At 44.1% G+C, this 23869-nt stretch overlaps 1 protein-coding gene and 1 long non-coding RNA gene across 4 annotated transcripts; both read right to left on the bottom strand.

The window, feature by feature from the left end:
* Nucleotides 1-96: 96 nt before the first annotated feature.
* LOC146558554 (neuroglobin-like) lies at nt 97-16043 on the bottom strand. 3 transcript variants are annotated; one of them, XM_085246634.1, is made up of 5 exons: nt 15371-15894; nt 14425-14532; nt 13699-13819; nt 6258-6348; nt 97-341 (listed from the first exon to the last, which is right to left on the bottom strand). In XM_085246634.1, the coding sequence occupies exons 1-5, from the start codon at nt 15535-15537 to the stop codon at nt 169-171; spliced, it is 660 nt and encodes a 219-aa protein (XP_085102760.1). In that variant the 5' UTR covers nt 15538-15894; the 3' UTR covers nt 97-168. The 3 variants fall into 3 exon arrangements, with proteins under 3 accessions (XP_085102760.1, XP_085102761.1, XP_085102762.1); XM_085246635.1 differs by having other exon boundaries at nt 6268-6348; nt 15371-15888; XM_085246636.1 differs by lacking the exon at nt 14425-14532 and having other exon boundaries at nt 15371-16043.
* Nucleotides 16044-21189: 5146 nt separating this feature from the next.
* On the bottom strand, nt 21190-23407 carry LOC146558555 (uncharacterized). Its single transcript, XR_014888541.1, has 3 exons — nt 23348-23407; nt 22699-22750; nt 21190-21639 (listed from the first exon to the last, which is right to left on the bottom strand). It is a non-coding gene; the product is annotated as an uncharacterized LOC146558555 (long non-coding RNA).
* Nucleotides 23408-23869: the final 462 nt, after the last annotated feature.

Consider the following 23869-nt stretch of genomic DNA (forward strand, 5'->3'; position numbering starts at 1 on the left):
TCATGCCCAGAGGACGTGACATCGCAGGAGGAGCTTCATCCCAACATGTGACTCCGCTCATACTCAGATCGTGTACAAACAGGGGCATAAAAGATCTCCTCGTCACATGATGTTTATTCACTTTCAAAATAAAAGCCCACAGCTCAGCGCTGTTAAACATTCATACAGTTACACATGAGAGCTGAAAACAACATTTTCACTACACATCTTGTCATTTAAAGACTCCGTCCTGAGCTGCTGAAGCCACGTGATGGGACGAGCTGCTCTCAGCTGCTGCTGTGGCTCCTCTGGGCCTGCTGGTAGCCTTTCTTCATGGTGCGAGTGATGTACAGGAACAGAGTCTGCAGGAAAGAGAAGAGTCGTAAAAAAGGGTCAACACAGACGGCAGGGTTTGGTCGATGACCAGCAGGGGGCAGCATGAGTCTGCAGGCCCAAGCAAGCTGAACTGTGCAGGTAAATGAGGTAAACAGGACTGCAGATAAACATTCAAACATGAGCCTGGGGTCCGTTCTTCGTACCTCGCTTACTACATCCAAGATCAAATGACACATCCAAGATCAAATCATCGCGCCAACTTTGACCTCGCTATTCCGGTTCTCCGAACACACCTGTTGTTGACGATTAGTATAGCTGGATGAAGTAATGTGAGATCATTGGGTGGCTTAACAGGGGCTACGCATCGATAGTAGAAACATTGATCGGCAACCCTTTGATTGGTCGGCGAAAATGTCGAAGGAGCGCGCTCAGTATTTTTCGGCAGCAGAGCAAGAACTCTTGATTGAGGGATTTCAGGAGTTTCAGAGTTTAATTAAAATGCAAGGGAACACTGCAAAGGCTGCAAAAGCAAGGAGAGAGGGCTGGCAGAAAGTTGCTGACAAATTAAACTTGTAAGTAATTTAATAATAATAATAATAATAATAATGGATTGGATTCATATAGCGCTTTTCAAGGCACCCAAAGCGCTTTACAATGCCACTATTCATTCACTCTCACATTCACACACACTGGTGGAGGCAAGCTACGGTTGTAGCCACAGCTGCCCTGCGGCAGACTGACAGAAGCCAGGCTGCCATATCGCGCCATCGGCCCCTCTGGCCAACACCAGTAGGCAGTAGGGTAAATTTATCATATTATATCACATTATATCATATTATATTATATTACATTATATCCTCTATCACATTAGAGCCACAACAGGACCCACTAGAACATGTGAACAAGTAAAAGTGAAATATAAGAATATTCTACAGAATGGTAATATTTATCACTTATATTGCTTTTAGTCTCTTGAAAAGAGACCCTGACATAATCTGTTCGTTTGTTTATAACAGCAACCAAGAAAAGGGCAGAGCAAAAAAAGACAGGTGGTGGTCCTGCACCCCCTCGTCAACAAGTTGGTTAAGTAAATAATACCCTCACGGGAAAATCGATATCTCTCTATGAGCACACTGTGGCGCTGAGCTAAAGGATCCTGTCTATCCCGCAATATACGCTGAGTTCTGAAAACTCTCCTTATCAATCTTGCACCTTCCGCAATGGGTGGCTCGCGTATACGGACAGGACATGGCTGCGACAGACTTCCCAAATCCACCTTCGCTTTTATAGCCGTGGTCTCTCATCTTGATTACACGACGTAATTTACCATTACTACTCTAAAATATGAATTGCATCTGAAATAATCAAATACATGGAATGGAATGAATAATAGTACATTTCCCTTTTTTTAGGAAATGACCTGTATGTATCTGTATGAAATCAATAAAAGGATCAAGTACTGCATTATCTTTAGTTACATTGATAATATTTATTTATGGACAAACAGTGGTAAAATATCGCTGTTGCTTTCGTATAAATGAAGCGGACATACCTGAGTGGCCGCGATCTAATCTTGTATACATAAAGTAAGCCTGCTCCCAAGCAGGTTTACGCTTACGGATCTATTGCTATGACAGCAAGTCCCGGATGAGCTTCGGAGAACCGAACGATCCAAGATCACGCGAAATCGTCAACAATCAAATCCAGCTAACTTACTTAGCGAGGTATGAAGAACGGACCCCAGGTCCTTTTACAGCAGGTTTGAGAGGACAGCGTTAAACCTGCTGCTGATATTTACAGTCCAATCATCAGCTGAAGTCATTCCAACAAACTGACATCTTCATTTATGCAAAACTCTCTGGAATATTAACAGTTAATTTTCTGTTTCTTTATTTCCACGAGTTTCTTTCATTTTCTCAGAAAGCAGAGGTCAGATCAGAGGAAGCTCGTCACAGCCAGGCTGTCTTTGTTGCCAGCATGGTGATGTTATCACTGCTCTATCCATCTTTGCAGGCAGCACAAAGGTGACCCGGAGACAGTTCAGCACAACAAGCCAAAAAGTAGAGCTAAAACATAGAACATCAGGGCTAAGGTCCTGTGGCAAAGAAAAGACTAATTTAATTTTAATTATACAGCGCCAAATCACAACAGCAGTCACCTCAAGGTGCTTTATATTTTAAGTTAGACCTTACAGTCATATGACCCCCTATGAGCAAGCATTTTGGTGACAGTGAAAAGGAAAAACTTCCTTTTAACAGGAACAAACCAACAGCAGAACCAGGTTCGGGGAGGGGCGACCATCTGCAGCGACTGGTTGGCTTGTGAGAAGGAATGGTTGGCTCAACAGTGCTCTGACTGTTTGTCAGCCTGGCTACAGTGCCTAAGAAAAATCTAGGGTTGTTCTTATTTTCTTCAATCAGTGATGAATAGCAAGATGTTCTAGCTTCACGGAGAGCTTTCTTATAAAGCAGTAAACTATTTCTCCAGAGTAAATGATGAAATGTATTTCCCTTTTTCATAACGTTTAAATGCTAGTAATTAAGGGCCAGGTGGACAACAGGTAACAACAGATTAAAGATTAAACTTTGCTTTGTTAATTTTTTCTGCTTAATTCATTTCTTGCTGTTTCTTTGTTTTTCGGTGGTCTGAGAGCAGACAGGGGGAGGAGTGGGGGGAGGACGTTGCAGAGAGACACATAAGAGTGCAACTGTTTCCTGGAATTGCCACATTCATCACCACTGTGATGAGTGTGGCAATTCCACCTAACGGTGATGTCAAACAGAGAGAAGTACCGCGGGCTGAGAGAAGAGCTGGAGCCGATTTGAAGTCCTTCAGTGGGAGAAGCTACAGTTTTTGTATTAGAAAAGTGACCGACAATTCTAATAACCAGATAAATGCGCAGCCCTGTGAAAGTCCACTGCTACTGCCATGTACGGGTTCGGAGGGTAAGAAGCAGACATTCCCTCCTAACAGCTGTGGGCACAGATGAAGCCCTCCCCCTTTTTTTCGGAACAACAAAATAACGGCTGTACCAACCTTTGTCTGTCTCCGAAGCGGGGACCACTCGTATCGCTCTTTTCTGCAATAGCGCCTTTATTTCCTCTCTGAGTATCATGGCCGCCTCGGTGTTGACAGTCGTGTTTACGACTCTTTGGAAACGAGGTGGCTTGACCCGGAACTGCAACGGTAACCCATGGCAACGGTTCGCAGAACCCACGGTTGTAGAGAGGGGGCGCAAGCGCGCCACTGACGGAAGTGAGCAGCCAGCCGGCTGACCTGCAGCACCGTCGGCGGGGCGTTGTCGCCCCCCAGTGTGTCTGCAGGGGACTGCATCACCTGCATGACCTGGCTCATTCTGCCTGCAGGCTGAGCATTTGTGATTGTTTGAGAATAAACAACACTCTTTATTGATTGTAACATGGAAACATGTACATTCATACATTTTGTTGGAGGCACCTTTTCTGGGGCACAACAATGAAAAACAGCGGGAACACTCGATGTGGTCACCTGAACATTTAACACACCTGAACAGGGAGTTACCTGAGGCATTTTGTGTGCAGGGGTTTTGTGCTTGGGAGACAGTGTTAGGAAAGTGCAGCGCCTTCTGGGGCTGACAACCTGAACAAAACTTAAGCGGCACCTCTTGGGCGGCAACAGAGGGGTAAAAGCAGCGTCTCCCTGCTGCTGGACCCCTTCTCCACTCGAAACCACAGCTAGGAGGGCTGAGGCTTCTTCCTCCTGGGCGTCGGGTCCCATTGGGGGCCCGAGGGTGGGCCTTTGCTCCAGGCCGACTGGCGTGGAGCTCGGGCTGGAGGATGTGCTCTCGCTGGCAGCACACCCACTTCAGCAGTGACTCTTGCCAGTCAGCAGAGGAGCGGCGGGCCTGTGAGAGCTAGCTGCGGGCTTGGGCTGACGTCTGGGGATGATGTTGCGCAGAGCTTCCGTCTGCTTCTTCCTCAGATTGAATCTAGCCTGAATGGCTTCAAGTGAATGTCCAAATAACCCAGCCGCAGACACTGGTGCGTCCGGATATACAGCTCTGTCCCTATCCGGGACATCAGAGAGGGTCAGCCACAGGTGCCTCTGTGACACTACTGCCGAAGCCATCCCTCTGCTCAGGGAGAGCGCTGCACAGCGAGACGCACGGAGGATGTAATCTGTTGTGACTCTGACCTCGTTAAGAAGAGGTGCCAGCGGGCTGTCATCAGGAACCAGCGATCCGAGCTCTGCCAGGCACATTGTCTGGAGCATGGTGACGGAGCTCATGGCGCGAGCAGTGCCAGCCTGAGCCCGATAAATCTTCTCCAGCTGCGAAGCAGAGAATCTGCAGTGCTTGTACGGCAGAGTTGCAGGGCCGCCGAAACCATCGTTATGGGATGGGGCCAGATAAGCAGCCAGAGACGGCTCCATAGGGGGTGGGTTAGCTAAGCCAGCCCCCTCGGCGCCGTCCAATTCCATGTACTGTCCATAGCCGGGCACAGTGACGTGGGTAGACAGAGGTTTGTCCCATGATGCTGTTAGCTCGCAGAGAAAGTCTGGGAACATGGGAAGGCAGTTTTTGGCCGTTGCGGGCTCCGTTGGGAGGAAAAACCCGGCTTCTGAGCTGGCGGAGGAGAGGGCCAGTCCAGCTGCAGCTTCTCAGCAGCACGGCGAAACAGGGAGAAAAGAGAGGTGTCATCGTGGCCCACCGGCGCAGCAGTGGCGGCACATTGGGCCGACAATAAGCTCTCCTGCTCATCCTCCGACAATCCATGGATGTCCAGGCCGATGTCCAGCACGTCATCGTCTTCCTGGGGAGCACTGGTGGGCTTCAACCCAGGCTGAAGCCCGTCAGCGCTCCTGCATGGTTCCGGCTCGTCATCGGCTAACCCGTCAACATATTCCATGTGGTCAGCCCAGCTAATTGCGGGGACGTCGACCGGAAAATCCTCGTCTTCGGACTCGGACGAAGCCGGGGCTCCAGACTCGGAAAGGAGATGGTCATGCCGTGCGACAGCCGAGCGTCCCAGCACTTTTTCCACAAACGTCACCCGTCTTTCCTGGGTCGAGCGCTGGAGCTGGCGGCAAAACGCACAGGCTTCGGGCTCCGTCAACGCTCTCCTAGCATGGACAATCCCCAGGCAGACACGGCAGGCATCGTGCTGGTCGCTGTCGTGCAAAGAGAAAGCGCATCCCTGAGGACAGGGGCGGACAGAAGATTTCTGCTTTGCTCACTTCGGTTTGGAGTCCATTCCAAAACGCAAAGCGAAACGCTGCACAGGAAAAACTTGAAATTAGCACTCTGCGGGCAGCCTACACACCAACTGCGCGGTGGAGGCTAACATCAACAGGGGCAGTTAAGCTAAGTTCAAGTCGGCAGACAACGGAGCTAACTAGCAGCAGCTAGCTAGCCCAACTCAGCAGAGGTGTTCTCAGCGAGGTGAAGAGCGTAAGAACTGAGGGATGACTGTGATGACAGCGGCTACATGTGCAGGCGGGGGCCATGCGCGTGTCATCACACTTCATCTGCCTTAAAGGCGTGAATAAAGGTTTCTTCAGCCAGGACACGCGAGGGCATGATATCCCATAATTATGTGTTGTACCAAGTGAATCGACTGAAAAGGAACTGGACAGAACAAGTCCAGAGCCTGACTGAGAACACTGTGGACTGAATGTAAAGCCTGCCCTATTTAAAATGTCTTTCTCTTCTTTCATGACAGATACAGACAGCCCCTCTACAGGCTTTCAGAAGTTGGCCAATGAAAAGAAAACAGGCTCTTCATTCTGATTTGCAGTTTTTTTTAGGCCACCGTCAGCTTCAGGCTTCAGCAGAGATCACATCTGTTTCTCCTCTGGTTGTTTATATGTTCAGGTTCTTGAAGCAATAAATTGCATGTTTAATCATCATCTGTATGATGAGGTTAACTTTTCTCTGCTTGCTCTGAAGAATCTGTAAAAGTCACCTCTGTTTACCTTCCAGGCCTCCTCCAGGTCTGAAGTCCAGCGCTCCTGCAGGACCGGATGGATTGCGTGGATGAACTCTTCCCCCATGAGCTGGACAGACAGAGAAAGTTTTTTTTTTGATGAGCACACACATGCAGCTCTGGGTGGGTGGAGTTAAGAGTAGAGCAGTTTGGTGCTTCCACAGAGCGTGACAAAATAAACCAGAAAAAAAAGGCCTTTCTCCACCCGAGCCCTCCTACAACCTTCTTACAACTCTCCTAGAGCCATCTTAGAAAAGTCCTACAGTCCTCCTACAACTGTCCTACAACCCTCCAAAAGTTGATTCTATTCATCTGGATGTAGCATTTTGTGGAAGAAACATTTCGTCACTCATCCAAGTGTCTCCGCTGATTGCAGGTTTCCCCAATCTTATAAACAGTACATTGCATAATAAATGAAACCAGCCCACTGAAGGAACAATGGCCTGGGAGGTCAGTTCCTTAATCTTTACAACACTGAGCGAACAACACAGAGCGAACACCATCACCACAGACACAGCAGCCAGGGAAGCTGAAGAAAAGCACATCAAGAAGGTCCTGAGTAAATGTGGTTATCCCAGCTGGACTTTTGTCAAAGCTGGGAAGGCGCCAAAAGAAAGCTCCAGCCGATCCAGGAGAGAAGGACAACTGCTGCCTAAGTGAAAACCCGCAGTAATCCCGTATGTGTCAGGAGTATCGGAGCAGTTGAGATGCATTTTTTCTAAACACCGGATCTCTGTGGCTTTTAAAACCCAAAACACGCTGTGCCATAAATTGGTCCACCCCAAGGATTGGGTCCCCCAACACAGACAGAGTAACATGGTGTACACTATTAAGTGCCAGGAGGATTGCCAGGATTTATACATCGGGAAAACCAAACAACCTCTGGTGAAGCGGATGGCACAACACAGAAGAGCTACCTCGTCAGGCCAGGACTCTGCAGTCTATTTACACCTACAGGCCAGTGGACACTTTTTCAATGATGAGGAGGTACACATCTTGGACAAGGAGGAACGCTGGTTGAGTGCGGTGTCAAGGAGGCCATTTACGTGAAAAGGGAAAAACCATCTCTGAATCGAGGAGGGTGCCTAAGGGTACATCTTTCGCCATCTTACAATGCAGTGATTGCAGCCATTCCCCAACTCTCTGTGAATGGTACTCATGGCCATTGATCAGTGGGCTTTGATCAGTGGGTTTTGGTCAGTGGTTGTTGATCAATTCTCATGAGAATTTGCATAATTAAGATTAAGGAACTGACCTCCAGGCCCATTGTTCCTTCAGTGGGCTGGTTTCAGTCATCATGCAATGTACTGTTTATAAGATTGGGGAAACCTGGAGTCAGCTGAGACTGAAGAAGTCAGTTGGATGAGTGATGAGCTATTATACAGCTATTCTACTACCATCATTCACTAGCTCAATTCATGTCATGCTTTGACATGAATTGAGCTGCAGTTGGGGAAGGCCTCAAAGGGGACGGGCGATGGTTCCCGGGCCTGGCAGATCCCCATGTACTAAATAGAAGTGAAGAAGTTAAAGAATGGAGAACAAGGAGGGAGGGAGGGTGGGGCACGTAAACGAGAATGATCAGCTTGCAGAACTGGGGGAACCTATATAGATGACAGCTGGAAGGAGCATGTTTGGAGGCGTGGTCCTACTCCGGAAATTCCGATACATAATCTCCAATTCACTAGCTGGGCCTACGTCCTCATTTTAGGTTTGACAGCGTTTTAGTAGGTAAAAGTGAATGCTTTGACATGAATTGAGCTGCAGTTTGTGGAAGGTCTCAAAGGGGACTGGCGATGGTTCCTGGGCCTGGCAGATCCCCAAAGAAGGCATCCCCTGAAAATGGTAACAACTGTGCATTACGAGGGTCGACGACCTCAGCGAGAATAATTAGATTTTCAATTCAACTTATTTATATGCCACCGAACCATGGTGACAGATGCCTCGAGACCCTACAATGATGTCTGGAGGAAAAACCCAACAATTGTATGACCCCCTCTGAGCAAGCGCTTTGGCGATGGTGGGAAGGAAAAACTTCCTTTTAACAGGAAGAAACCTCTGGCAGATCTAGGCTCAGGGAGGGGCAGACAACTGCCGTGACCGGTTTGGGTGAGAGAAGGAGAACAGGACAGAGGCAAGTGTAGGGAGAGCGAACGCCGAGTGGCCTCACCACCCAAAGAAGAGGAAAATAACTGGTAGCAGGCTAGCAAAGCTGAACAGCTCTCGATAAGGTAGTCAAAGATTCCATGGAGTGGAGTGGATCAGCTCGGACAAGCAGAAGATGGAGAGGGGGTGCTTAGCTGGTTAATTACGTCAGATAAGGTAGTGATAACTACTGTGCTTATTTCTGAAATGAACAGAAGTGAAAGCGGCAGCTTGGGAAGGGTTGATGAATTGAATGACTGATTAGAGGAAAGTCGTCTTCTATAATAATAACTCCCAAAATTGTCAGAGAGCAGAGGGCGAGTCCACTGAACTTCGTGGGAGATGATGAGCTGTTTAGACATAGTCTTGAATGATTGTGTCGAGGGTGGATGCTAGATAATGCTTGCGAAAGCACGTGAGAAGTAAAGGGATGTCATGAAGAATTATGCGCATGGCACAGTTTGGATGTCTTAAAAGGGGCGATAGAGGAAAGAATCTGGCATCCCAGTGCCACGAAGGTTCATCAGTGCTTTGCAAAGGCAGGAAAGATGACAGATGGTTCTCTGTGCCGGAACAGTTTGCTGCTACATCTTGTGGAAGACTGGATGTAAAGAGAGAAACTGGCATCCTGGTGAAAGGAATGTTTTGGGTTTTTTGCGAGTGATTGATGGCGGAAGCTGCCAATCCAGTAACGGAAAGGTAAGCTACTTAGGGAACAGAACCTGGCATCTCGGTGCAAAGAACGTTTTCTGCATTTGCAAATGAGGAATAGAGACAGCGAACCTGGCGTTTTGGTGCTGAAAGGAACATCTGCTGCTTAGCATATAAGGGCTAGATGTGGAGAAGCTGGCGTCCCAGTGGTAGAAGGATTAATGCAGTGAAACTGGCAACTCTGTATTAGAAAGTTTGCTCCTGAGTATGCGAGTGAGGGATAAAGAAGAACCAGGCAACTCGGCGCCTGGTTCTTCTTTATCTTGCTACTGTATTTTCATAGGAGGGATAGAGGATAAGAAGCTGGCATCCCGGTGCCAAAGCTTGCTACTGTATTAGGATAGGAGGGATAGAGGAAGAGAGGCTGGCATCTCGGTGCCAAAGCTTGCTACTGTATTTGCATAGGAGTGATAGAGGAAGAGAACCTGGCATCCCGGTGCCAAAAGCATGCTGCTGCATTTTGCCAATATGGGTTACGGGAAAGGGAAACTGGTGACTCATTCATAGAAAAGTTTGCTGGTGCGATTGGATATGAGGGAAGGACCGGCAAAGGAAACCAGCAAGGCGTTGGTAGAAGGCTTGCGGCTGCTTTTGTAAATAAGGGTTAAAGGACAAACCTGGCAACTCAGTGCCTTTTTTTTCCCCATGCAAAGAAACTGGCTATTTTGCAAATGAGAATTGAGAACTTGGTATCGGGGCTAGAAGGATTAATGCTGCTTTTTGCCATGATGGATGCAGAGAAACTGGCAGTTCATTAGTTGGAAAGCTAGATGCTGCATTGCTAATGGTGATGAAGGAAAACCTGGCAACCCGGGGCCGTTTAATTAAATTCATTAATTAATTAATTTTGTCTACACTGAGAACTGGCAACCCGATGGCAGAAAAGCTTGCTGTTTCTTTTGCGAATGAGGGATAAAGGAGCCTGGCAACCCAGTGCCAAGGTTTGCTACAGAATTTTGCGAAGGAGAGATGAGTGGCTGGAAACCTGACAACTCGGTGCCGACGCTTGCTGCAGAGTTTAGCAGAGGAAGGATGAGTGAACGTATGCTGCAGAGTTTAGCCAAGGAGGGATGAGAGGCTGGAAACCTGGCAACTCGGTGCTGAGGTTAACAGCAGAATTTGCGAAGGAGGGATGAGTGACTAAGAGCCTAGCAACCCGGTGCCAAGGTTTGCTGCAGAATTTTGCGAAGCAGGGATGAGGGGCTGGGAACCTGGCAACTCGGTGCCAAAGCATGCTGCATTCACTACGGAGGGGTGGAGTACTGGCAACTCTGCTGCTTGCTGCTGCTTTTGCGAATGAGGATAAAGGAACCTGGCAACTCGGTGCTGAGGTTACGTGCAGAATTTTGTGAAGGAGGGAAGAGGCTGGGAACCTGGCAACTCTGTACTGAATTTGCTACGGAGGAATATAGAACTGGCGTTACCTCATAACTGAATTTAGCCGAGATATGAAGACTGGATGGATCGACGTGGCAGTCCATATGTCGGGTGGCGAGAAAACTGCTAGAGGATCATCAGCATTCGGTCTTGAGCCGTGGCGTTCGGTGTGTTTCTTGGATTGCCGGAGGAAAAGCGATGGACGAAGAGCTTGAGTAGTTGTTCATCTAATGCGCTGACAGACAAGAGGACAATTGTAGCGAATGGAAGGGTGAGTAAAATTATGTTACTCCTGTGAGAAAGCTGTGTTTAAAGGAAACCGCCAAGAATGGACCCTGTTTGCACGTAAACGAGAATGATCAGCTTGCAGAACTGGGGAAACCTATACGGAAGGAGCGTGTTTGGAGGCGTGGTCCTGCTCCTTAAATTCCGATACATAATCTCCAATACAACAGTCCTACAACCCTACTACAGCTCTTCTACAACCCTCCTACAGTCCTAGTTAGGGATGGCTACCGGTATCTGGTGCCATTATGGCACCGGTTCTGACATAAACAGTAGTAACCAGACTGAAAAGCAGCGCATTTCAGTGCTTTTTTTTTTTCTTGAGATGTCATACACTTTGGATTCTAGCCAATCATTTTAGCTTTCCAAGGATAGTAGGCGGGCCCAGGTACGTACGTTCTTTTAGAGCAGAGCTACAGATTAATAATGTCCAAGGCGAAGCAGTCAAAAGTCTTGCTGTACTTCACAGCAAAAGATGCAAACTCAGCAGCCTGCAACAAGTGCTTTAAGGTGATACTGTGCAAAGGATGTAATGCCTCGAATCTGATGAAACACCTGGCAACGCATAGCATTTTTTTAAAAGCCGAGAAATGCACCGTATTTGATAGCTTGCTGCAAGACCTCACACCGAGCACATCTACTGCGGGTTTGGTGCCTGTTATCGGACCCGGAGTTAGCAACATCCCCCAAGAACCCGAAGAGGAGAATCCTGGCCCCTAGCCCTGCCAGTGTAGCAGAAATGATGACAGATGATGATGGCACAGCAGCCGTTCTTCTCTGGGTGAGTGGCTTAATGTTGTTTGCGTGTAATTTACGTTGAGTAGACTAACCACGTTATTAAATTAATGCATGTAATGTGAACTAGCAAACACCGTCGTAGTTGCATGCGGCTGTCTTCTTGTTTGATAGAGTGATACCATATGGCTTGCAAAAGTATTCGGCAACCTTGAACTTTTCCACATTTTGTCACATTACAGCCACAAACATAAATCAATTTTATTGGAATTCCATGTGAAAGACCGATACAAAGTGGTGTACACGTGAGAAGTGGAACGAAAATCATACATGATTCCAAACATTTTTTACAAATAAATAACTGAAAAGTGGGGTGTGCGTAATTATTCAGCCCCCTTTGGTCTGAGTGCAGTCAGTTGCCCATAGACATTGCCTGATGAGTGCTAATGACTAAATAGAGTGCACCTGTGTGTAATCTAATGTCAGTACAAATACAGCTGCTCTGTGACGGCCTCAGAGGTTGTCTAAGAGGGAGCAACAACACCATGAAGTCCAAAGAACACACCAGACAGGTCAAGGATAAAGTTATTGAGAAGCCAAGGCCCATGGTGACTCTGGACGAGCTGCAGAGATCTACAGCTCAGGTGGGGGAATCTGTCCATAGGAAAACTATTATTGCACTGCACAAAGTTGGCCTTTATGGAAGAGTGGCAAGAAGAAAGCCATTGTTAACAAAAAACCATAAGAAGTCCCGTTTGCAGTTTGCCACAAGCCATGTGGGGGACACAGCAAACATGTGGAAGAAGGTGCTCTGGCCAAAATGCAAAACGCTATGTGTGGAAGAAAACTAACACTGCACATCACTCTGAACACACCATCCACACTGTCAAATATGGTGGTGGCAGCATCATGCTCTGGGGGTGCTTCTCTTCAGCAGGGACAGGGAAGCTGGTCAGAGTTGATGGGAAGATGGATGGAGCGAAATACAGGGCAATTTTGGAAGAAAACCTAGGAGTCTGCAAAAGACTTGAGACTGGGGCGGAGGTTCACCTTCCAGCAGGACAACAACCCTAAACATAAAGCCAGGGCAACAATGGAATGGTTTAAAACAAAACATATCCATGTGTTAGAATGGCCCAGTCAAAGTCCAGATCTAAATCCAATTGAGAATCTGTGGCAAGATCTGAAAACTGCCGTTCACAAACACTGTCCATCTAATCTGACTGAGCTGGAGCTGTTTTGCAAAGAAGAATGGGCAAGGATTTCAGTCTCTAGATGTGCAAAGCTGGTAGAGACATACCCTAAAAGACTGGCAGCTGTAATTGCAGCAAAAGGTGGTTCTACAAAGTATTGATTCAGGGGGCTGAATAATTACGCACACCCCACTTTTCAGTTATTTATTTGTAAAAAATGTTTGGAATCATGTATGATTTTTCATTCCACTTCTCACGTGTACACCACTTTGTATCGGTCTTTCACGTGGAATTCCAATAAAATTTATTCATGTTTGTGGCTGTAATGTGACAAAATGTGGAAAGGTTCAAAGGGGCCGAATACTTTTGCAAGCCACTGTATGCCCTATAGCTGCAGAAAAGGCTAACATTGTTATCTTTTTACAAAAAAGAACAGCTAAACTTGAGAGGTTTTAGGACAAAGTTTGTGTTTTCCATTGTTTAAGCACCGGTTCCAACCAAAGGAGGTATGTTGTATCAACAGAAAAGGCTAACTTGGTTATCATTTTGCAGAAAAAAAGAGACTGCTAAAAATAAAAACATAAGAGGTTTTTGGACAAAGTTTGTGTTCTCCATTCTTTAAGCACCGGTTCAAGCACCGTTTAAGCACCGGTACCATTTCAAAAGTACCGGTTTGGCACCGGTATCGGATAAAACCTAAACGATACCCATCCCTAATCCTAGTACAGCCGTCCTACAGTCCACCTACAGCTGTCCTACAACCCTCCTCCAGCTCTTCTAAAACCCTCCTACAATCCTCCTCCAGCTCTTCTACAACCCTCCTATAGCTTTCAATCTGCCTAAAGCTCAGAAAATTGAGAAGAATTGCCAGACGTGTGTGAGCAGGCTCGGCTGAGGATGACCAGTGTGGACTGAACTAATGTCACAGCTGAGTGGAAACAAATCCCCACCACTGTGTTCAGCTTCACACTGACATCATAGTATTTTGGCAGGGCTTTGTACTGGTAATGCTTCCTGCCCAGATCCAGGATCAGCTGGTCCAGACGGTCGTCCTGGTCGATCCTGGCGACCGTCTTCTCGATGATGTACATGATCCTGCAGAGAGAGCAGAGGAGAAAACCAGTCAGCAGGAGGCTCTGCTAAAACCAGAGACCCTGCAGGAGTCACAGGCAGCTTTTGCTGCTAGCTGTCAGCTAACCGGCCCTCTGGGCTGTGTTTTAATGAAATGAAAGGTTAATTTCATGCTTCTGTATGATTGCAATAATTCTGATCAGAGGCAATAATAAATATATCTTGAGCCCTCATTGCAGCCCTCATACAAAATGTTACAGCAAGGGGTGAGAGTACAGTTTTATATTTCCTCTCCCACACAGTTTAACAAAGTGTTTCAGTTTCAGAGATAAAAATGGACGCAAGTCATTATGACTGATAACAACATCTGCTTCTTGTTATTGTGTATGACATTAGATTAGCACCACCCTCACATCCTTCCTGGCTTCAAAAGAACTTTATTTATAAGTCCAACAGAGGTGGTATTTATGTTTAACGCCTCATTTGACTAATGTTTTATGTCATTTGTGAAATCAGCTGATCAGCTGTTAGCACATTTGTCCCTGTTTCTGCTTGGTCCCCCCACTCACAGTTACACTGCTCAGCTCTCACTTAAAGTGTGTGCGTGTGTGTGTGTATGTGTGTGTAACCTGAGGCCGTGGGCTTTCAGCTCTTTGCTCGCCCTCAGGGTGTTCACATCATTCAGGTCTCTGAAGGTGAAGAAGGCGTCTTTGCACTCCGGGTGAGTCTCAAACAGCCTGGAAGAGGGTGGGGGTGGAGTTAAACGGTTGGTGTGAGCGCTGCTCTGATGTCTGATAAGCTAACAAAGGGCAGTCAGTGAACCTGCAGCTGCAGAAAGGTCACGTCCTCATTACCCACGGTCCTCTGTGCTGTGCTGAGGGCTGGGGTGAACTTGCACACACAAACACAAGGCGAAAACAGACAGCTGTGCACAAACCACAGAGAGCGGCTGAGACTGCAGAGCGGCTCGCTGCACCTGCTTTGCATGAACATCAGTAACATCAGTCTGCAGGTAAACAGCACTCCTGAGCCCAAACACTGTGGCTCTGCCTGGCCCTGCTCCATCTTGCAGAGGAGAGGAGGACCTCCACCCTCTGCGAACTCAGGCACAGCAACCAAACCAGCTCCAGCCCACTTCCTGTCAGGGTTCGTCTGCACAGTTTTCTCAGACTCCAGAAAGCAGAACATGATCTCCCGTGACTTTTGACACATGACCTCTGACTCTGAGGCACTCACCTGCATCAGAACCAGAAAGTCTTTCAGACCTGCGCATGCCCGCTGTTTGGTGATGAGCTGTCAATCAAACCTTGCCCGCAGTTTTTACAATAATCTGATCATCTAAACGATAATCGCCACTGTTGTCTGACTGAACGTCGATTTACGCAGAATTGACGTCACAGCCGTGCCTGTGGGCTGGTGGGACATCAGATCTGCGAGCTGAGAGACCCTCGCCCTTAAACAAACTCAACACGGCTTTATGACCGGTAGTTAAGGATACCTGCTCTGACGTAACACTTCTTCATAACGTCTACCTGCGTGACGGTACAGAGGACGGCGGAGCGCGCGTGAACTCACCTGACGAACATGATGACGCCCACCCTGCTGATGTCCTCCTGGATCTCCCTCCAACTGCTCCTGATCGCCTCCCGGCTCTCCGCGCTCAGACTCACCGGCAACGCATCCTCTTCCTCCTCCTGCTCCGGCCGCCGGTCCGGAGCCTCCGCTGAGAGGGAGCAACCCATCTAGAAAATCACCGACAGTACACCAGAACCGCCGCACACAGCGCGACGCACAGCTGGTACTGACTGCGCTCACTTCCGCACTCACGAAGCGCGCGTCTTCAGATCTGAGCTTGTTTCTATCAGATAAAGTTCAAAAGAAACACACACACACTCACAGGGACACATGCACACACAGCGCTCCTGTTTTAATAATGTTTAGTATCACCCGAATGCGCTGACACACCGATCACCTGCACAGGTAAGAATGTGACAGCTCCTCAGTCCAAACCGAAGAACTGATAATCTGATCCCAGCCCAACTTCACAGTCTCATGCTTGTCATCATCAGCTGCCTGACGATCATCAGCTCACAACAACAACAACAGCTTTTTAAGGCGACTTTAGCTTCCTGTGTGCAAGCAGAGAATAGGAAGTGAGCTGCAGCAGAAAACCTCTGAGCACATAGCGAGCAAAGTCTGATAAACTGTCACGTCATCAGCTGTCCTCACAACTGATGGTATGACGACTGTCACCATCATCACATGTGTTTCTGTGCAGCATTTAAACCTGGGGTCACATGTATGATCACATGATAGCATGTCAGAACCATGAAGACTGTGTATGTTCCCCTTAGCTATGGTCACAGGCAGTGGCGGCTGGCCCATAGGGGGCGCTCGGGCTCCGCCCCCCCAAATGTGGAGGAGTAAAAATATATATTTTTAAAAAATTCATCAATGATAGTTTTACTATGTGTGTGCGCATATACAGCCAGGCGTATTTTAACATTTTCACCAGCTGACTCATTAAAGTTCAACCAACAAACGGTGTTTTTCTTCTTCTGGGGCGCTCGTCAAAGCGCCCTTGATATGCAGCGAAATAGCCTATCATTAAATGGTTGCCAGGGGAAAATAATAAATATTTGACCTATCAGCGTCGCTGAATTAAATGGTTTGGGGGCGCTTAAAATTGCGCCCCTGCAGAAAACGCGCGAAGATTTGCTGTTCTAGAATTTTACCTCAGTCAGTAGCCTAAGTGAGCTATAAGGTCAGAGAGAGACGATGGCAGCGGTATTGTTAACGGTTGAGGCACAGCCTCCCCCAAATTCGGTTAGATCGCTTCTAACCTACCCTTTTGCCAGAAGGACAATGGCAGAAAAACTGCAAGTTAAAGAGTTGGGACCTGACAAGCCCGAAATTCAACTAACCCAGGCAACGAAGGAGAAGTCAAAAGCATACAACAGGACTTTTTGTCGGAGTTGGTTCCAGCGCAAGTCGTGGCTGACAGGCTGTGGAACAGCTAATGCACTTTTTTGTTTCCCGTGCATACTGTTCAAAAGTGACAAGTGTGATTTGACGTGGACACAATCTGGACAAACCGACTTAAAGCACCTCTCCGAACGAATCAAGAAACATGAAAGCTCACGAGTTCATATGGACAACAGTGTAAAGCTAGCTGTGCTAGGGAAAACTAGCATAGCGGCGCAGCTAGATGATGGACATCGGATTGCTTTAAGAAGGCACAACGAAGAGGTAGATAAAAACCGTCATATTTTATCTAAAATCATCGATTGTATTAAGTTTTGTGGTGCTTTTGAGCTAGCAATGCGGGGACATGATGAAAGTGATTCCTCAGACAATCCAGGGATTTTTAGAGGTTTAGTCGACTTGATGGCATCAATTGATCACGACTTGAGGCAACACCTTGAAAATGCTACTGTATTTAAAGGCAAATTTAAATTAAAATTGTGTTGTTTGATGTACTCATTAAATGGGTCATTTTAGTCGATATCATAAAAATTGCCCCCCCTGAGATTTTTTTCAGGAGCCGCCACTGGTCACAGGTTAAAGCACTGGGATGCAGGTTCCTCTCACCCTGGTCTGTCCTCAGCAGGTCTTTAGAGGTCTCTTCTCTTCCAGCCTGATTCTGAGTGTGCTGGTCCAGGTTCACTCACAGCTATTGCTCCAGTGCACAGATCCCAGATCAGCTTACATTCAGTGAGGTCAGACACTCTCCAACTGTTTTGGTTTGTTTCCCAAAAATTAGAAAATTATTATTCAGTTTAATTTTGTTCATACAGCACCAAATCACAACAGTCGCCTCAAGGTGGTGAGGTAGACCGTACAATAATACATACAGAGATAACCCAACAATCATATGACCCACTATGAGGAAGCACTTTGGCAACAGCGAGAAGGAAAACTCCTTTTTAACAGGAAGAAGCCTACAGCAGAGCCAGTCTCAGGGGAGGGCCAGGGGGAGGAAGACAGGAGTAAGACATGCTATGGAAGCGAACCCGAGATTAATAACAAATATGATTCAGTGCAGAGAGTTCTGTTGACACATAGTGAGTGAAGAAGTAACACCCAGTGCATCATTGGAATCCCCCAGCAGCCTACACCTACTGCAGCATAACTAAGGAAGGATTCAGGTCACCTAATCCACCCCTAACTATATGCTTTAGAAAAAAGGAAAGTTTGAAGCCTAATCTTGAAAGTAGAGATAGTGTCTGTCTCCTGAATCCAAACAGGAAGCTGCTTCCACAGAAGAGGGGCCTGAAAACTGAAGGCTCTGCCTCACATTCTACTTTTAAATTCTTTTTGTTACTAATACTAGTAACAAAAAGTAAAACTACAGTGTGAGAGCGAAGTGCTCTAATGGGGTGATATGGTACTATAAGGTCATTAAGATAAGATGGGGCCTGATTATTCAAGACCTCCCATACGGTAAAAAAAATACTTTTTTCCTGACCAAAATATATTTCAAATATATGGTAAATATATTTTGTATTTGTGATGCTCCAAAAAATATATTTTTGAAATTGAAAATATATTTCTTTCAAACCAAAATACATTTCAAAAGATATTTGCGTTCAAGAAAATAGATTTCCAACCTTTCAGTAGAATATATTTCAAAGTATCCCTTATTTAACCTCCTAGGACCTGGCGTCCACATATGTGGACATCACATTTTGGGTTATTTAGACCAAAATACTCAATTTTGCTCTACAAGGGCCTAATATCCACTTACGAAGACATTATACTGCTATTGTTCTATCAAAATTTTAAACAAATATCCTCATATGTGGCTCTTATTTTTCTTAAAAACAAAAATAAGGTAAAAAAAATAAATCTGGTAATTCTTTGTTTTTACATTCATCGGGTCCCAATATGCCTAAATATCAAAGAGAAATTAAAAATGCATGTCGTGGAAGAGTTCGGGTCTTAGGAGGTTAAAATGTATTTAGTGCAATAATAATAATAAAAGTAACAACATCTGCATCTAATCACATCTGCAAAAACAGTTGGATTCAAACAAAACAGAGTCAAAGGTCTAGCAAGAATTAGGTTATTTATTCAGTATTTCACATTACACAATATTAGCATTCACTTGACTTTGAAATTATTTGTCATTGATACAGTACACAAAATACAACAACTGCTATGTACACTTTAGTTTTTGAAAATATATACAATATAGTACTTAAAGAAACAGTCCACTTTTTTTGGAAATAGGCTCATTCTCCATCTCCCTCAGAGTTAAAAAGTTGAGTTTGACCATTAAGTCTTTGGTCATTTTTCAACGCGATGCTCACGGTCCCCTTGGATTATATGATGTATGCTAAGCTATGTTAAAAGTGTTATCACCATACAAATCAACTGTATGGATTCCAAAATGGTCAGACTCAACGTATTAACTCTGAGGGAGTGTTCCTGTAATGATGCAATATAATATAGCACTTAATGACTTAATGTAATATATATCTGACGTTTTGCCATTTAATGTTTAATTATGTATGGGTTTTTTTATGAACTGGTTTAAAATCACTTCAGAAAAATACCACATGGCACTGAAGAAAATCATGTTTTCTCGTGTTTAACCTTATTTAAGGAATTCACACTGATTAATGCTTCTAAAATGTAATTGACTTTTAGTTTTTCAGTGTGAATGATCAGACATTTGCATTTGATCTTTGCAGCAAGAATACCTGTCAGATGCCCAAGACGTTTTGATACTGGTTCACAATAACTTGGATTTGAGGCACAGAGACTATGCTTTGCTCGTTCATAGAATCTTCCAATGGCATAACACGTCTCTCCACTTTCATTTTGACATATTACAAATCGTTTAATGTTAAAGAAATTTTGATCATCATCATTCAACATAACAGCGAATGAATTACGTTTGAGTACACAACTGTAATCTTCTGAGTGAAACACCTCGCCATTTGTAATGATTCGTTGAAAGTACTTTACTCTGCTCCTTTGTACCCCATAACGACTCAGTGCCATATAGTCATCCCTCCTAATTAATCGCACTTTAGGATGATTAAGTGCAGTGATACCATGTGTGCGAGTTACATCTTTTAACTGTTTAGGTCTTGTTAGAGATTCAAATATCTCCTTGCATTCATTTGAGGCATCTTTCAGTAAAGTCTGGCCATAAAATGGTAAGGCCTTCTGTAGCCAGAACATTTTTACAATCTGTAGCGCAACCCCTTGAGTGCTTTTGATCATGTCTAGTAGTTTAGCATTGTAAGACTCAAACATAAAGGCGGAATGAGCCCACAAAGGCCCCCAGTTAACTACACTTCTTGGTAAATGGAGGCAAAGATGGACATTATAAGACAGATTAGCTTCCCCATAGAATACCTCCATGTCTTTCACAAAATCTGTTAGAAGTGCCTCAGACTCAGTAATCTGCTCTCTAGTTATATTTTCGCCCAACAGAAGGGATACTCCCTTGACTAGTTTAGACCAGTGATTCAGTAGTGGTTCTGGCAATACACCTTTTAGTACAGGTAAGCTATTATAAAAGAGCCACATATTCCACATATATGTGACAGACCTTGGCACACGAGGTACATAACATGGCGGTTTAATCTTTAAAAGCATTTCATCTAACAGTTTTGTAGACCTACCTATATACCAGTGCTTTTCATGGTTTTCACTGTTTAACCACAGCCCTGTTACAGTTCTTTCAACACCCAGAAGTACTAAATGCATATAGTCTGGGACAGACCCTTCGATAATATCAAAACTGGGAAGTCTACACAACATACTTGGCCCTTTAACACCCAAAGCAGCTTTACCAGACTGTAGCGCAGCTTCTACAAATTCATTAGTTTGTTCCTGATTGCGGAGCTGAACGTCCTTCTGAAAAGGATATACACGAGTGAATCCTCTGCCTTTTTCAACTACCTTTCCTTCATGAAGGCAGTAGGAGCATTCATATTCACCATTAAACTGTTTAAAATTTTGGATCAGAGGTCTGGCAACTGAGTCACTCATTAGAATTAAAGGGATTACTTTTGTATTGACAGAAACGCCTTTGTCATCTTCCCATGTGAAACCACTGTCCTGTAGGTCCACACACTCATCAATGAAAGGTTTTAAGAAACTTCTCATGTGAGGCTTCTCATCCCCGAACCATAGTCCACAAAGGAGTACATTATCCTGTCTTGTTTTCAATGGCAATTCATTAATGGTGCAAAAAAAAAGGGCCAAATACTACAAGGGGACTTTTTAAAAACTGGCACACCATCACAGCTAAATGTTAAGCTGAGGGTTTGAAGGGCCGTTTCTGAACCACTTAAAGCTTTCTGATACAAAAAACCATCACAAATGTCACTGAGAGAAGTAGATGTTTCTGTTTGCCTCCCTATTAATTCATCTGTAATTCCTGGCATTCTCAAGAGATTTTTGAGTTGATCTTCCAAGGAGAGGTATATGAAAAAGTTATTGGTAAACCTACTTGCTTTGTCATAGGTGCTGTTGCATTGAACACAATGAACTTGGTCCAGTTCAGCTGACATTATATTACTGCACTGTTCACACACATAACAGATTTTCATGATGTCTTTTGTATCATCAAAAGCTTTGTAAAATGAATATTTTGTCCTGCATGCTGAATCACTGCCACCAACAACATTAAGGATTTTCATGATATCTTCAAGACAGTCATTGGTCAAACTGTGTTTGAGCTTAAGTGCCAGAAGTAGTAGTTGATTTTGCTCTTTAGTTTGATCTGAATCCACTGGGACCTCTATCTGAACAGGACCTGCAGTGCACTCTTCATCATTAGTCATCAGCAGAGTTCTGTCTTCTGGAAGGGTGTCTGGGATTTCCTTGAAAAGAGAAGCGAGAGAGAGAATTATGGGTCCTGTAAACAAATCTTCAGTGTAAGAGCATTAACCTAGTGGACTCATAGACGCATTTATGTCTATATCGGTGAGATCTGCCCTGTAACCGTCTTCTCTCTACTGTATTTATGCGTCTCTTTTTTTAACATTACAGCAGACATTTGAAATTGGTCTCATTCACTAATTGTGCACTATTTGACATGTCCATTCAGTCTTGCCAAAATTTAAGTTAGCTTTGGCTGTCAAAATGAATGCTTAGTGCTTTCTTTCATGATAAATTCTGTAAGAATATATGATTGCAGTAGAAAGTAGAAATTACCGTAAAAATCATAATTAGAACAATGATTACTTGTTTTATTTTTTCTTGTTCAATGCACTAATTCATGAATATTCTTAAAAAAATAATGTCTAGAAATGTAATGATCTTTTTGATTTCATTTCTTGACTTGAAAATTCAACTAACTATTGTGTACTTATTTCGACAAATCTATAGTCCAATATTCAGAATAAATTCAATTTAGATTTATGCATTAAAATTGTTTTCATTACAGTTAACACAAAATGTTTGTATTCCAACACCAACCTTAAAAAGAGACCAATAAGATCATTTATTAATATTAATATGAATCAAGCATTTATTATTTGGTATAACTGAGGTAATTAAATGCTAAGGGAAAAGATAAAATGGATGATAAGATAAAAGGAATAAAACGTTATTTTGGTAATCATCACCCTCAAGTTGTTCTAAACCTATTTCTTTGTTCTGTTGAACACAAAAGAAGATATTTTCAAGAATGTTGATAACCAGTTTCTTGTCCCTACTGACTTCCATAGTGTTGTTATTTCATACTATGTCCATACTATGTCAATGGGGACCAGCAACTGTTTGGTTATCAACATTATTTTGTTCAAAAGAAATTCATACAGGTTTATAAAAACTTAAGAGTGAGCAATTGATTAGAGAATTTACATTTTTGGTTGAACTGTTCATTTATGAATTTACAAAAATGCAAATTGAACCACCAATTATATCATAAGGCATACCTTTTGACATTCCTTGATAACATTCTGAAGTTCTTCTTCTGCAACCTTAATTCTGAAAAAGAAAATATACAATAAAGAAAATAGAAATTGCTTATTGCTATATTTGAACTCTAAGTGAACTGCTATTAACACGATAAAGATGTGATCACTTATAAAGTTTATTGATCAGTAATAAGCAGATTAGACATAGCCATTCCCTGTTTAAAAGAGCCAACTGCAGATCATTCATTTGGGAGCCAGAGTACATTTATCGTACCTTATGGTATGGTAATTTATAAAGATCATTTTTTCCTTACAATTTTCATTGTGGTTATTAATTACATTTTATAAAATTCACTTAGAATGATGTTTATACCATTGTTTTAAGCAACTGCATGTCCTATTTTTAAAAGAACATAAGCTGAAAACACTAATTGAAAATCCTTCAATGCTATTCTGGAGTATTAAGCCCCAAATGTCTATTACACATTGGCTTTGTTTATTCTTGATAAAAAACAAACATCTTAAGCATGCAGTGGACGATTATTTACCACTTTGAACGATTACATAATTGTGGCATCGTTAGTGATTGCCACTAGATTAATTGATTGTGCGGCCCTATGGCATTCGTTAATGTTAAAGAGTGAGGGATATTACATTACCAACACACCTTTCTTTTTGTGCCCATCTCCGTTTGGTTCTTGAAGGAATTTCCTCTTCAGGATCAGTTAGATAACATTTATACAAAATCCTTTCAGGAGGCTCGCTCATTTTGACTCACATGTGACCTGTTGATGAAATTAAAATTACATTGAAGAAAACATCGAGGATTGTAAAACAGAAACTGCAACATATAAAATAAATGTAGCATGTTACTGTGAAATATATGCTTACTGAGCAGTTTTCCAGGGAGTTTGCAAAATTGCAGCGTCTTCTTCCGTGAGCACACCTTAACAAAGTCCCAAAAACGTCCGTCTTTGTACGTCACAGAATTAATAAAAAAAAGGTACTTAAAACAATATGTTTTTTCTATGAAATCTATGCTCACCAGAGATTATTCAAAAAATGCGCGTGCGCGTTGCCATTGTGCTTTTTATAAATAAAGATAAAATAAAAAGTAATACGTAAAAAGTAAATATTGAAATATTCCCAAACATGTGCAATGAACGCGCAAAAAATATGTTTATTAGTT

The sequence above is a fragment of the Mchenga conophoros genome, linkage group LG15, assembly GCF_057382185.1.
Source record: "Mchenga conophoros isolate Kocher_MC1m ecotype Shallow Benthic linkage group LG15, M_conophoros_male_GT1.1, whole genome shotgun sequence".
Taxonomy (NCBI): domain Eukaryota; kingdom Metazoa; phylum Chordata; class Actinopteri; order Cichliformes; family Cichlidae; genus Mchenga; species Mchenga conophoros.